The sequence below is a fragment of the Pinus tabuliformis genome, chromosome 9 (assembly GCF_031772625.1).
Source record: "Pinus tabuliformis cultivar Carrire ecotype Pingquan chromosome 9, CPIR1, whole genome shotgun sequence".
Taxonomy (NCBI): Eukaryota; Viridiplantae; Streptophyta; class Pinopsida; order Pinales; family Pinaceae; genus Pinus; species Pinus tabuliformis.
Genome location: NC_142307.1, coordinates 947,853,472 through 947,868,161, shown reverse-complemented (window position 1 = coordinate 947,868,161; position 14,690 = coordinate 947,853,472). Strand labels below are relative to the sequence as shown.

The following is a 14,690-nucleotide window of genomic DNA, read 5'->3' as shown; positions in this document are numbered from 1 at the left end:
TATGCATAACCACAATACAAAATTGCTACTTCAAGCACAACGATGAAAGATAAAGCTTCCAAGATCTTAGCCAGATAATCTTCTCAATCTTCCATATCTTCGGCTTATTTTTATGCCTTTAGTGGCAATGGCTAGTTAATAGAATTTAATATCAGACATAATATTAAGACGTATGAATTTTCAAGTGCACCTTATTAAGACCTCAACGCACCTAGGCCTTGTCCTATCATAGAATTTATGGAGATGATGGAGAATAGGGTTATGACACGTCTGTGTTCACAAATTTCAATCGCCACATTCATCTTTCCCGCCACAACCTTCGTGTCTCGGCCAGGTTTTGGCTCCTGGTGGCTTGGCTCTTATGAAAGTGCTGATAATTTTTGTTCTAGCATTGGAGCAGTTAGGTATGATTGTTATTGATGCTGGGGTTTACACCTTTTGAGAACTCTCAATCTCTGGGATCTGATCGACTCAAATTCTTTGCAGTATCATAGGGTTCAGAGTCTGGCTCACTTATGGGCCACGGTTGGAGAGGGGTAAACTAAGGATTATCATTTGCGCTTAGCATCCACAGACGCAAGGAATATGGAGAACAAATCATATCATCTCATTCCATAGGGGATTTGATTCTCTTGTATAGTGACATCAAGGGTCTGTCCTAAGCGACCGATCCCTATTATTCTGGTGTTTTCATGTTTACAATGGCCAACTTTTAAGAGTATACAACCCTCTCGCGGGGCCTCTTTTCCCTTTATTTTTGAGTTTGCAAAGAACAAACCTTTTATTAAAAATCTCAATGGGGCTTCTGCTCCTTTCTAGATCTACGGTTCATAAACGACCATCTCTTTAAAACATAAAATAGAATAGAATCTTTGGGGATTGTTGATATCAATTCATTGTTTACAATTTGTAGGGAATGTCATTCAAGATACAAACTTGATTCAAAATTATAATGTCACAAAAAACTCATCTATCATCCTTTGCATTAGGATGCAAGGTGGACCTGGTGCAAGACTTCCAATTGAAACATCAGGGACCTTCAAGGATGTAGTTCACGGGAAGGTTCTAAACCTTACATAACTAAATCAGAGCATTTCAGGACCATATATTGTGACCAAATGGAGCAAGTTCCATCCATGGAGTTCAATGTCATTGAGGTATCCTCTTTATTCAAAAAATTGGAATCGAAAGCGATTATATGTAGGTTTAATGAATTTTGGCCAAAATCAGAAATATTACATTAGTGGGTGTTCTCTTCATGGTCAACTAATTGTGACATTTACCTTTTCTCAAAGGGATTTATTTTTTGACCAATTTGATACACAAAAAGAATTGGACTTTCTAGTAAATGAAGGGCACTAGTTCTGATTCAAAGCTGGACTATCAATTACTCTGTGGTTCCCTGGTTTTGCTGCAACATATATGGTGGTGACTTCTATGCCAGTGTTAGGCTCCCAAGTCTTCCCCTTCCATTCTTGCAACGTCAAGTCCTGGAAGATATTGGGAACAATCTAGGCAAATTTTAAAAAATGGACCTGGAAAGGTGAATATTCCTTTTGGTGCCACCTCGACCTGCTGAGGATTGTTTCTCTTCTAATTCCGGACCTGTATGTGGTGGAGAAGTAGAACCATCATGAATCAAAATCTACCCCTTCCTTTTAACTTCAATTTGTTATGGCTAAAAATATCCCAAGAAGGAAAAAGAATAACCAAATAGACCAAAAGGATGGTAGTTTATTGATCCTACTCTTTCAGAGGAAGAGATGGAGAATAATTAAGAGGTATAACCAAAACTGTAAACCGAGGATAAAAAAGAGGGGGAGACTGTGGTTCATGATGGTTATGCTTCACCACATACATCTATGGAATTAGAAGAGCAACAACCCTCTGCAGGTCCATGTGGCACCAAAAAATCTCATTCCTCAGAGGGTTCAGACATAGACAAAGACCCCCCTCATTTGGAAGGGGTCATGAACTAGCATTGGTTCTAGTTGATTCAAATCCTCATGGGTGGCAACAAGTGCAAATAAGGAAGGGTAAAAAAGAAAAACCAGCTCAAATTGTCATCTTTAAATTTCCCTTTTTCATTCTCTTGTCAAATGCTCTGATATTCATGCCCATATTAGCTTCCAACAGTGTATTTTCAGCTCACTAATGTAATGACATGATCTCATCATGCTTCTTTCAGCATACACACTATGTGTATCTATAAAATGTAATTTTGATTTTATTTTTATTAATAAAAATTACGGTTTTTTTCTTGTGGAAAAAACATATTTAATAATTTAAGAAATGAACTTTCATACATTCAAACATATTTAATTTTAATTAACTAAAAAAATATTTATTTCACATCCAAAGATGCATATGAGAGATGTGTAGGTGTAATTCAAACAAGTATGTATGTCAACAATTATGTTGAATTTATATTTATTTACATGTTATTTCTATCTATTTTTTTATGTAAAGACTTGCTTAAATTATGATGGGAAGTATCGCATGGTAAATATTTTACTTACACAAATATGAACTATTTCAAGGATTTAGATTAAAAAATCACTACACGAATATCTAAAAATTGTGCATGAATATTGAAACTATATCCATAAATTATGGCATAAAATAGGTGATGTAGTTATCCACATGACATTATATGATGCAAAGGCTACAATAAGACATTCAAGTTATGGTTCAATTAAGTGTTTGAAAAATAGTTTTTTTAATAATATTGAAAAATAATTATTTATTTTTCAATTTAAACATTATAAGTTGTATTGGTCAATATTAAACTAATAATAGTCAACAGGTAAATCTATTGCTAGAGTCCTTGGCATAATTAATAATGAACGGCTCAACAACTCCATACAAGTAAACCCTAAACCCCCCCACAACCTTCCTCACACGATTATTTGTTCCAGACTTGTCTTGAACCTATTTCAAAATCGATCCTTGATTCTATCCAAGAAATCATTCTAGAAGTTGTTTTGTTGTTTTGTCTCAACATTTATTCCATCTTAGAAGTCATCCCATCTAAGAAGTCATTTCATTCCAAAAATTTGCCTCAATTATTGTCTTTACAATGGAACATAAGTTGTTGCATTGTGCCAAAGTCACACAATGATGAACCTCTTATCTCCTTGTTTGTCCATCCCTTGTGTGCCTTAGTTCATCCCAACTCATGCCAAATATATAGATGTACACCCTATTTGTATGAAGTTTCACACCCCTTTGGAATACATGGATCTAACTTATCTATCACATTGTTTGGTCCATTTGAGTTTTGACAGTTTCACCTCCTTTCCTGTCTACGTGCTTTAATTCTCATGATCGCAACTCAGCCTTGTCTTTTGCACCTTAAGTCACCCATTCATCATGATGCCTTTCCCAAGACATAATGCTTGTCAAGTTCCTTGTGTTGAATATGTTCAGTCCGCCTTATCCCAAGTTCACCCTATGCACATCCCATGTGAATCAAGTTGGTGTATTCCATACACAGGCACTCACATAACTCATGTAGTGTCTATCATACAGAAAGTGAGTCTTATTGGCGCAACATGCCTAAGGCATTCTCACAAAGCACTCCTACCCATGTCCATAAGAGGTGGGTCACCACTCCATCTTATTATGTAGAGTGCACCTCATGCCAACCCTTTTTATGCCAAGCCTTCTTGCCAGAGTGCAAGTGTGCATGTCTCGATCATGTTTAAGTCTTTCAACGCTCTCCTCCAATGCCTTATCCAAACATCTCCCCAGTATGATGTGATGTGGTAATGTAAGTTCAATTATGGGTCAAGAAGACAAGGTGCTCATGCAAATCTCTCACATGGTGATGTGGCATGCCCCCACATATATAACTTCCTATGGAAATGTTAGACGTCCCTCCAATAAACGATCATGCATGAAGGCTCCAAAAGTATCACATGTGCCACTATGACTTATGATGTAATCTACAATGCAAAAAAGGTATCAAAAGTAGCAACAAATTAACACCAAGCCAACATTCACTGTACATAGTTTGCATGGGCAAGGATCTAGGCCTCATACAACATGAGGGGTAACAAACACCAAAATTGAGAAATTCAAACATAGGAAAAATGCATAGATTAACTAACATGTCAAGAAGATATGGAAAAACAAGTTGAGAATGATAAAGTAGTACAGATAGACATTTTATCATATGAACTTTAGATTATATTAGACATAATATTGACAAAATACATGCTAAATGGAAATTAACTTCTATGCATGTTATCCTTGGTAGTGAATTCGAGATATGGTTAAATTAGATTTTATCATAATTTCACTTTTAAGAGATGCAACACATGAACATCCACCCAAAAATCAAATTATAAAAATGTACCACCAAATACATCACATTTCAAAAAATTTAGTAACTAGATTGATATATCATGTTTACAGTGTCAATTATATGATGAATTTGTTTTTCGAATATAATTAATTCTTAACGACTAATTTCCCAATGACTAACTCTTGATCCGAATGCATCTTTGCTATTCAAATTTATAAATAAATTGATTTTTTCACTTTTATCATGAAAATAAACCACATTAAATAAATATTCAATAAAATCTGAATAATATGATTAATTCAAAATACAAATTCATCATCAATCCAGTAATACCAAAGTCTAAAAACGTAAAAGATACCATATCATTTAAACGACACTCACCGATTTAAAAGATTGAGACGCGGAAAGATGCCATGCCATTTAAACGACACTTACTGTATTGCGAGCCTGCTGCAATAAAGGTCGAATGTGGAAATACAACGCCAACTGGGATTAAAAGATCGCGTAGTGACCCTGTCTCCTAACTGCTCCTCTCGTGGCGTGCCTGCTGTCACTGTGTTGACCGGCTCGAGGGTGTATGCTTTCCGTTTCCTACGGTTGACAAGAAGGGTTTCTCCGTTCCAAGGCGCAGCTGTCACCATGGAGGATCTAGATGCCGTTGATTACTCCGATGACCCGTTGGAAGGGGTTTCCATCTGGCGTACCCCATTTTCCACGTCGACCTGCTTATTCAGCTCCGGATTCTCTCTGGCTGAACCTTCCCGGCCTCCTGTGGTCCTGCCGGACGATCCCCCCACCTGGCCAGCTCTCTCCACTCCGCCGGCTTCTCCGTCCTCACTAGGGTTTGTCTCTGCTTGTTTAAACCCTAACCCTGGTTTAGACCCCCACTTCTCGGGCTCAAACCCTAGTTTTCTGCCTCCGAGTACCGACTTCGCTTCTGCTCCGTACAATTTCACTTCTCAGGCCCCTCCATCCGGCAGTTATTCCGCTATCCCGCCGCTAGCCGGAACCCTCCAATCGACAGAACTGCCCCCCCACTTGCAAAGCCACCGACCTTCCCACTCTTCTCCGGGTCCGTCTCTGAACAGGGTTCCTCCCTCCCGCCCCCCTCAGGGTACAAAAAAGAAGCATAAGTGCTTTAAATCCAAGGCTGACGATATTTTTTTGCGACTGGAAGAGGACATACAGTGGGGAGAAGCCATGGACTTTGCGGACAGAGTCCTTGTTGGTCGCATCAGAGGAAGAAATTACTCGGCCGCGAGACTAAAGACCTGGGCATCAGAGGTTTGGGGTCACCATCTGGTCGACATCCCATTCGTGCAGACCTTTGTGAGGGGATGGTTCGCCCTTCGTTTCGCTCGTGCCGACCACACAAATTGGGTCCTATCCTCATACTGGCATTTCGAGCATGCCCCGGTTTTGCTGAAGCGTTGGACACCCCTCTTTGACCCTGAGACTGAACAGATCGGTATTGGACCTGTATGGATTCGACTGCCAGGCCTCCCTCTGCATTACTGGTCCGAAGACATCTTCAAACGGATCGGAAATGCCATCGGCACTTATATGGAATATGATAAATCATATCTGCAAACAGGTATGATGGCCTACGCTAGAATTCTAATTAATCTCGACACCAGAGGAGGCCTATTGGAGTACATCACCATCCAATGGCGGGACACATCCTGCAAGCAAATTATTGATTATGAAGGCATTCCTTACCACTGCCGCAGGTGTCACAAGGTTGGTCACCTTTTCAGGGACTGCCCCCTCCTCCACAAAAAAAGGGGCCCTGAGCAGATTGGAGATCCAGTTACGACGGAGGATGGACCATCACAGCCCCTGGAAAAGGAAGGAGAGCCACCACAGCAGCCGGCGAAGGATGCACCAGGCATTCCAAGAGACCTACAGGGCACTTCTGCCTCTAAGGCTGCTGATAAGCATCCTGCGGACCCCTTTCCAGCCTCGCCTCCTCCGCCCATCAGCTCTGGCACCTCTCGAGAAGTCGCCTCGACCGCGGGTACGTTCTTCCCTTCTCCATCATCTTCATCTGTCATATCTCATATTTTTACATCGCACTCTTGCATGGGTATCTCTCCCCCCCCCCCCCTTCCTCCTAGGCTCTCTCCAGCTTCCCCCCCGCCCACAGGGCCTTCCCCCTCCCTCCTCCCTCCTTTGCACGCTTCCCTTCCCCTCACACTCCCCCTCCCTCTGCCCCCCCTCCCTGATATCCTCCCCCTCCCCTTCCCTCCCTTCCCCCCCTCCTCCCTCATTACCCCCCCTCTCCCAGCCCTCCATCCCCCCTCCCTCTTCCCCTCGTTACCCTCTGCGATCCAGAGCTAAGGGGAAGGATGTCGACGCGATAGGCATTGAACCTTCTCATACTCCGACCTCTTCTAAATCGGCTAGAGGCCGCCCCTCCCGACTCACTAAGGCCAGACATACAGCGGGGGAGGAAGTCGCCCTTGGGCGACAACAAACGATTGACAGGGCCCTTAGAGCTAGAGGCGGCCCACAGCCTACCCCTCCATGAAAGTTCTGTCCTTTAACTGTCGAGGGGTTGCTAGTCCCCATAAAAAACTAGCCCTTCGGAGGCTGCTCACCTCGAATGCCCTGGATGTGATCTTTCTCCAGGAAACCCTCTGCCCGGCTGACACCCTCATCCCCATTCTGCGCTCTTGGCTTCCGAACTGGACTTTCCATGCTCTGGATGCTTCTGGGAGATCTGGGGGTATTGCTATAGGCTTCTGCAACAAATCCTTGGTTCTCCGTAATTCCTGGGGAGGCAGAGGATACATCGGTATGGACTTATTGGATCGTGCTCTTAACACCGAGGTTCGAATCATCAATGTTTACGGCCCATGTGTGGACAGAGAACCATTTTGGAGAACCTTGTTGGCTTCTGAACTCTTCCGGGCAGACAACATCATACTGGGAGGAGATTTGAACTTCTCCCTGGGTCACTGTGAATCCTGGGGACACTCGGCCCAAGCGGATAACCTGTCCGATTTGATTTCTACCTTACTTGAAGATCATCATTGGGTAGACATCCCTCCTGTCAGATTACATTATACCTGGTCCAATAATAGATGTGGTGATCAGGGCCTAGCTAGAAGACTAGACAGATTCCTCATAAAAGAGGCTTTCCTCACTCTCCTCCCTCGCATTAGACAATGGGTTGGATCCGGGGGATTATCTGACCACAGACCGATCTTCCTCGAACTCTCTGAGGAGAACCCGAGGATTAAAATCCCTTTTAAATTCAACGCGTCTTGGCTCAAGGACCCCAGCTATCACCAGCTTGTATTAGAGTATTGGAGATCGAATCCTATCACGGAAGAGGAGGATCATACTACTAGTTTCTTAAGGAAATTATCCGATCTCAAAAGCCTCTCCAGGAACTGGGCACACTTGAAGTGGATTAATGATGATAAGATACTGAAGGAGGCCGAACAAGCCATAGCAACATTTGAGGATTCATCAGATGGCTCCTTCACAGCACCGGGAAACAAGGATCTATATTCTACTCTTATTTCCAAGCGCACACAAATCCTAAAGGAAAGAGAAGAGAGCTGGCGCCTTAGGAGTAGAGCCATATGGCTGTCTGAGGGAGACAATAACACCAAATTCTTCCACAAATTTGCAAATGGCAGAAAAGCCATTAACACCATCTGGGAACTTCAAAATGATCAGGGACAGAGGATATCTGATCAGTAGGGTCTAGCTAGACTTGCAATCGAACATTTCAAATCCATTTACAAGGCACCTGGTATCGCAAACATACTTGAGATAATGAGGGTTGCTGAACACTTCCCCAGATTTGTGGAACAAGAGGATTCGGAGAACCTGACGATGGCTGTATCGAAGGAGGAGCTAGAGGCCACCATCAAATGGTTCAAAAAAGACAAGAGCCCTGGACCGGATGGGTGGACCATCGAATTCTTTATAGCATTTTTTGACATTCTGGGAGATGATCTTCTCAGAATCGTGGAGGACAGTAGGAGGAAAGGTAGTATTCATGCAGCCATCAAGTCCACTTTCATTGCCCTGATTCTGAAATCTGATTCTCCTACCTCCTTTAACGATTTTCGTCCCATCTCTCTCTGTAACATTCTATATAAAATTATAGCCAAAATTATAGCAAATCGCCTGAAGCCTATACTGTCTGATCATATAGCTCCCGAACAATTTTCCTTTCTACAACACCGACAGATACATGAAGCGATTGCCACTGCCCAGGAGCTCCTCCACACTCTGAAAACTAAGAAACAGAAAGGTATGATCCTCAAGGTAGACCTCTCTAAGGCATTTGATAGGGCAAATTGGCTCTACATCAGATTAATCCTCACTCATCTTGGCTTCCCTTTTGCCTACATTAAATGGATTATGAGCTGTATCAAAGATGTTTCCTATAGTGTACTCCTTAACGGGGAAGCTACCCCATTCTTCCTATCAGAAAGGGGTCTCAGACAGGGTTGTCCCCTCTCCCCGCTACTCTTCCTCCTCATTATGGAAGGTCTGAGCAGAGCCATCAATGCGGCGAAGGATAGACAACAGCACACTGGTATCAAGATGTCCGATAATTTTTTTCTGACTCATCTTCTGTTTGTTGATGATGTTCTGATCTTTTTAAATGGAACTATCAGAGGTTCTTCAATTATGTACAATATTTTCAAGCTCTTCCAACAGGCTACGGGCATGATGATAAATGAAGGTAAATCCACCATCACCATTATTGGTTGCTCTCAGCATGAGGCAATTTATACCACCCAGCGTTTCCCCTTTTCTGCCCTTAATTTGGATGATGGGCTTAAATATCTGGGCTTCCGTTTAAAGCCCCTCGGGTATAGGATTGCAGACTGGACATGGCTCATTGCAAAAGTAGAGAAAAGATTACAGATCTGGTACCACAAATATCTATCCAGGGCTGGCAGATTAACTCTCATCAAAGCGGTTATCGAGGCCACTCCAGTCTTCTGGATGACGCTTGCATGGATCCCAAAAGGAATACTTAACAGATTACAAAACATTTGTTGCAGATTCTTATGGAAAGGGAACCAACCTGGTAAAACCTTTGCTTGGGTAAAATGGGATCGCATCGCTATTCCTAAACGCTGGGGTGGATGGGGCATAAAAAGGCTTGAATTATTCTCGAAAGCCTTGGCTGCTAAGCTGGGCTGGCAACTTATCAGCTCTAATAGTCTATGGACCCGGGTGGCACTAGCAAAATATATATGGCCTTCAACTTTGATGGACTGGCTCAGACAGAATCGTCCCCCTGCTAGTAATATCTCCAATATATGGAAGGCTATGATGAATGCTCTCCCCATACTGCGTCTTGGTATTACCTGGAGAATTAAGGAAGGAAACGTTGTACGCATTGGATCAGACCCTTGGGTAGGATGTGGAAACGCTCACAGGTTACCTGCCGATTTAATTAGCTACCTGAATGACAGAGGCATCATATACATCAAACATATCGGAGATCATCTCAATACCTCTATCTTTCAACAAGCTTGGAAAACAGCTACTGATCTGGACATTCCTGCACATTGGAGACAAGACTGGCAGCTTTACATTGATGCCCTCACACAGGCCCACATTCGCTTAACAGAGGAACCTGATGAAATCATATGGGGCCTTGCCAAGTCTGGTCTTTACTCCCCTAAAGAAGGATACGTCAGCCTTATGGATCCCCATAAACCACAATCTATTGATCCTACTTGGAAATCCTTCTGGAAACTCAAGGCAGCCCCTCGCACCCGTCTGTTAATGTGGAATATTCTCTTTGACAAAATCCCAACGGGTGCCAACCTGATGAAGAGATCCTTCCACGGCCCCTTCCGATGTCATCTATGTCGTATGGCTGATGAGAACACCGATCATCTCTTCCTGCATTGCCCGTCATCTATAGAGTTATGGAATGGATTATCTGTACACTACCCTTCCTTACTCCCCTGGCGAGGTAACAATATCCAAGAGGCTTGGAACTCATGGTGCCTTTCTCATAAAGGCAAAGCCCTGAACTTGCCTCTCCTTGTCAACTGGGCCATTTGGATAGCCAGGAACCAATCCATTTTCAATCTCAGAGAACCGCACTGGCCATCCATCATTCAGCACATAATCGCTGATTATGATCTCCTTCCAGAAGAGGACCCTGTTGCCCCTCAGCGCATCATTTCCCCGGAAATTATTGACAAATCTAAACCATGGGCTTACTTTGATGGCTCTGCCCAGGAAGCTGGATGTGGAGGGGGACTGATTTTACACCTGAATGATAATCACAGCTACAAAATACAGGCTAACTTGGGGATGGGCACGAACAACTTTGCCGAACTCTCCTCTGCAAAACACCTCATACATTTTGCATTATCTCATCATTGCACTCATCTGCAGTTATTTGGTGATTCAAAAATCGTTTGCAACTGGCTCAACAATACATCTCAATGCAATGCATATACTCTCAGACATATTCTGGAGGAAGCGCACAGGTTGATAAACATTTTTGACTCTTTTGTCTGTCGTCATATCTACAGGGAACAAAATACGGAGGCTGACCAACTTTCAAAAGAGGCAACGCATCTTCAGGACAATGTCTGGCTGATACAGGAAGAGATTGATGGTATCCACCATCAATATTACCACAGACCGTTTATAGAACAGGGACAAAATTGAGCTCTAAGCTCATGTTTTTGTTTGGGTTAATTATATAAATATGTATTAGTTCTTTTTCTATCAGTCGACTGTAAAAACAGTTTCATATACAGACAGTCATAGCACTCTCAATGTACAGAGGACAATATATAATTTTTGTGCTTCTCTTTTCCCTCTAACTGTAGAGGGCAGTTTTGATTAACACTGAATACAGACTCCCTGCGAGGAGATCTACCACTCTGTAGTCAAATTTTTGTAATCAGACCTATATGTCTCCTGATAAGGCAAGTAAAGCCTCCATATGCATATGCCTCGGCATCTACAAAATGTAATTTCTTAAGTTAATAGAAATTACGACTTTTTCCAAGGGAAAAAAAAAAGATCGCATAGTCTAACGAGATGGAAGAGTTGCGTGCAATGGTATGGAAATTCCGGTCATATTTAGAGAAAATCTGGCAAAGATTTTTGTAAATCCAAATTATAGTTGTTAAACTTCAAAATTTTAGGTGTTCTAAATGTTTTTGATGGTGCTGAACCATTTCCAACATCAAAACCACGATTCAAAAACTGTTTCTACAAGTTTTTTTGAATTTTTTTTTTGCCCGGATTCCAACCACTTTGGCTGTTTGGTCAATTCCTCCTCCTAGTTAAACGATTCGTTAAAAGATGGAGACATGCGGAAAGATGCCATATCATAGATGGAGACATGCGGAAAGATGCCATACCATTTAAACCGCGCGGACCGGCTGCGATAAAGCTCGCCGAATATGGAAATGCAATGCCAGGTCGAGGCTTTGAGTTTCAATGAAATAAACGACTTTCATAAAAGATAGAGACACGTGGAAAGATGCCAAACTGATACTTTGAACTTGAATATGCATTTATTGGGAGGTCTCTTAGGCTGGCGGGATCGGCATCAGCTGCAACGGATGTTGCCCCTCCCCCGAACCCACGCCACATTTGGGATAAGCATGAGCAGGATTTCATGATCCTGTATTATTTCGGTCGATTCCCTCGAGGCGTTTAACCTGATCCACTAGCCGCTCACCGATCTGTGTGAGGTGTCTCCCACATTAGAGATCAAATAAATTGTGAACTCACCCCACGAAATGAACATCTTCATCGTCTATATTTCCCCCGCTCAGCGATCTGTGTCTCCCACATTAGAGATTAAATTGTGAACTCACCCCACGAACTGAACATCTTCGAAAACCTTCATAGCTCCCCTCTCCATTTCTTTTTCCACTGGGAAAAAAGGGTCTCCTCTTCATTTCTGGCATATTTCTCCCTTCATTACAGGATCTTAATTCTGATCCCACCTCATTTTGCCCCTCAGCCCCTCCCACAATTTTTCTCATCATTTGGTACAGATCACAAGAGGCAGACTTCAGCTCATCACAATGTGAATCAGAGAGGGAAGTTTGCCTCAAAATCATCTGCGCTAGGTCTACATCTCAAGAAAACAAAAGCTGAGGAGGATCATCGAGTGTGAAAGCAATTCAGTATTGTCTCACACCACGATGTTGATATTAATGTCGATTATAGCTTAAGCAAGCAAGCAGGCAGGCAGATGAGTTCCCATGATCTTATTTTTGATGGTGCAATGTATGGAATTCATCAGTTACACATTACATTTCATGGACAGCCCCTTTCAACTCTGTGTAGAATCTTTCATATCTCCACTGATGGAATGGAGCCAAAACTGAGCGGCTGGCTTGCTGACGTGAAGATCCCCTTCCATAACCCCATGTATGTATGTGTTCAGTAGTTGTTTACATTCTGTCATTACTAATTACAGATATATTGTGTGTAAATGGTAGTGATTGAGTTTAATTTTTTTTTTTAACAGGGAATTATGGTTGTTATTGGCTTAACCCTAAGGGTATGGAGGAGATTTGATCTAGTGGCCTCCCAATAAACAAGGTACTTAACCATGAAGGCTCCATCAATTAAATTATCCTTAAAACTTAATTAATAATTAATTTATTACTATGATAAAAATTTATTCACCATATACTTAATTTATTTGCCTTTTGATTGTTGATGTAACTGCAAACAAAGGCGAAAATTTAACTTTGAAATTTTAATTAGCTATTTTGCGGAAAGATAGGCAAATTAAATTGACTTCCGGCAAGTCGCACTCAAACTTGGCTACCAAAATTGTTAGTGAAATTGCAAGTGTTTCATTAACAATTTGATTTTAAATATCAGTTTTAAATTAAATTACATAATCTGAGTTTATAGGGAACTGAATCTATTATTCAAAATGGTAATGGATTCCGCTCTTTAGAAACCTAGTTTATGGGTAATCTGCATAGTCTAGGTATCTAGGAAGCTGAAACTATTATTTAAAATCATGATGAATTCAGCTCCTTATAGACCCAGATTATGCCGTTTAGAAAATTGATATTGTATTCTAAATATCAGATTTCAAAAAATTCAGCGATTATTTTGCTTCTCCTGAGCCCTATGTATCCATGGCCATTTTTATCTGGGTTGAAGATTCTAGTGAGATTAAACAATTAACTTTAATTATTAATTATAGGATTTTTAAATATTCCCGGAATCTGCCATCTTGATAAAAAAAATTCAATAATACACGGCCCGCCCATAATTCCAACTAATAAATTTCTCTCTCAGTTCCGTTCCCACTTCATCTTGCCCTCAATCTCAGACTCAAACTCCTCTATCATTTGGCATTTGATATCGGAAGGAAGGAAGGATCTGAAAAGTGTAGTGTGCATGCCGCTACAGGCGTTTCCATTCGGGAGGGTTATGAGAGAAGCCGCTACAGGAGGAGGAGCAGTAGAGTTAAAAATCACCATTCAGTACAGACCTCAAGAATCGGACTTCAGTTCATCACAGTCTCAATCACAAAGGGGACTTTGCCTCAAAAGTCATCTCCTGCTAATTGCAGGAGTTCTGTATCTAATAGCGGAAGCTGAGGAGGATCATGGAGTTTGGAAATCCTAATTCTGAATGGTTTCGCACCATAATATTAATATCATATCCATTGTAGGTTAAGCAAGCAGAAGAGGCATTATCCTCTCTGATCTCATCATCTTATTTTTGATGTATTGAGTTCATCTTACATTTCATGAACAATCCCTTTCAACTTTGTTGTGCAATCTTTTCTGATCTCTCGGTGATGGAAGGGAGCCAATATTGCTTACATTCTTGTGTTGTTATGGGTATTAGGGTTTCTGTCATGACATTAAGTGGACTCACATGTAAACTGTCTAAGTGATATGCCACTTTGCATTGCACTGACCTGAGTCTTGAAATCATAACATAGTTCAGATTTATGAGAAGAATTTTCGAGGTAAATCACATATTTGGTCACGCTTTTTATCATAACATAGTTCAGATCTACCAGAAGATTTTTCGACATAAATCATATATTTGTCAACGCATTTCAAACCAATCACATATTCATCTTAACATAGTTCAGATTTATGAAAAGATTTTTCGATGTAAATCACATATCTGTTGATGCGTTTCAAACCAATCAATATAGTTCAGCCTTAAAAAACTATATCAATTATATGAAATTAATTTCTTTTTGACCCTACACAAACACAAAAAAATATATATATTTCTACTAAATAGATAATCTCTTATTTCGTTCGTCAAAAACTATATCAATTATACACAATTAATTTCTTTTCCGCCCTACATAAAACAAAAAAAAATATGTATATTTCTACTAAATAGATAATCTCTTATTTCA

The 14,690-nt window shown here is 41.2% G+C and overlaps 1 protein-coding gene and 1 long non-coding RNA gene across 2 annotated transcripts; both read left to right on the top strand.

Annotated features, from left to right (window-relative positions):
- The first annotated feature begins 4,948 nt into the window (after positions 1 to 4,948).
- LOC149151877 (uncharacterized) lies at positions 4,949 to 10,981 on the top strand. The gene is made up of 3 exons (XM_089443304.1): positions 4,949 to 6,326; positions 6,825 to 8,019; positions 8,290 to 10,981. Exons 1-3 carry the CDS (start codon positions 4,949 to 4,951, stop codon positions 10,979 to 10,981), a joined length of 5,265 nt encoding a protein of 1,754 aa, XP_089299430.1.
- A 1,000-nt stretch (positions 10,982 to 11,981) lies between these two features.
- Positions 11,982 to 13,905, top strand: LOC149151876 (uncharacterized). The gene is made up of 2 exons (XR_016263220.1): positions 11,982 to 12,709; positions 12,810 to 13,905. It is a non-coding gene; the product is annotated as an uncharacterized LOC149151876 (long non-coding RNA).
- The last annotated feature ends 785 nt before the right edge of the window (positions 13,906 to 14,690 follow it).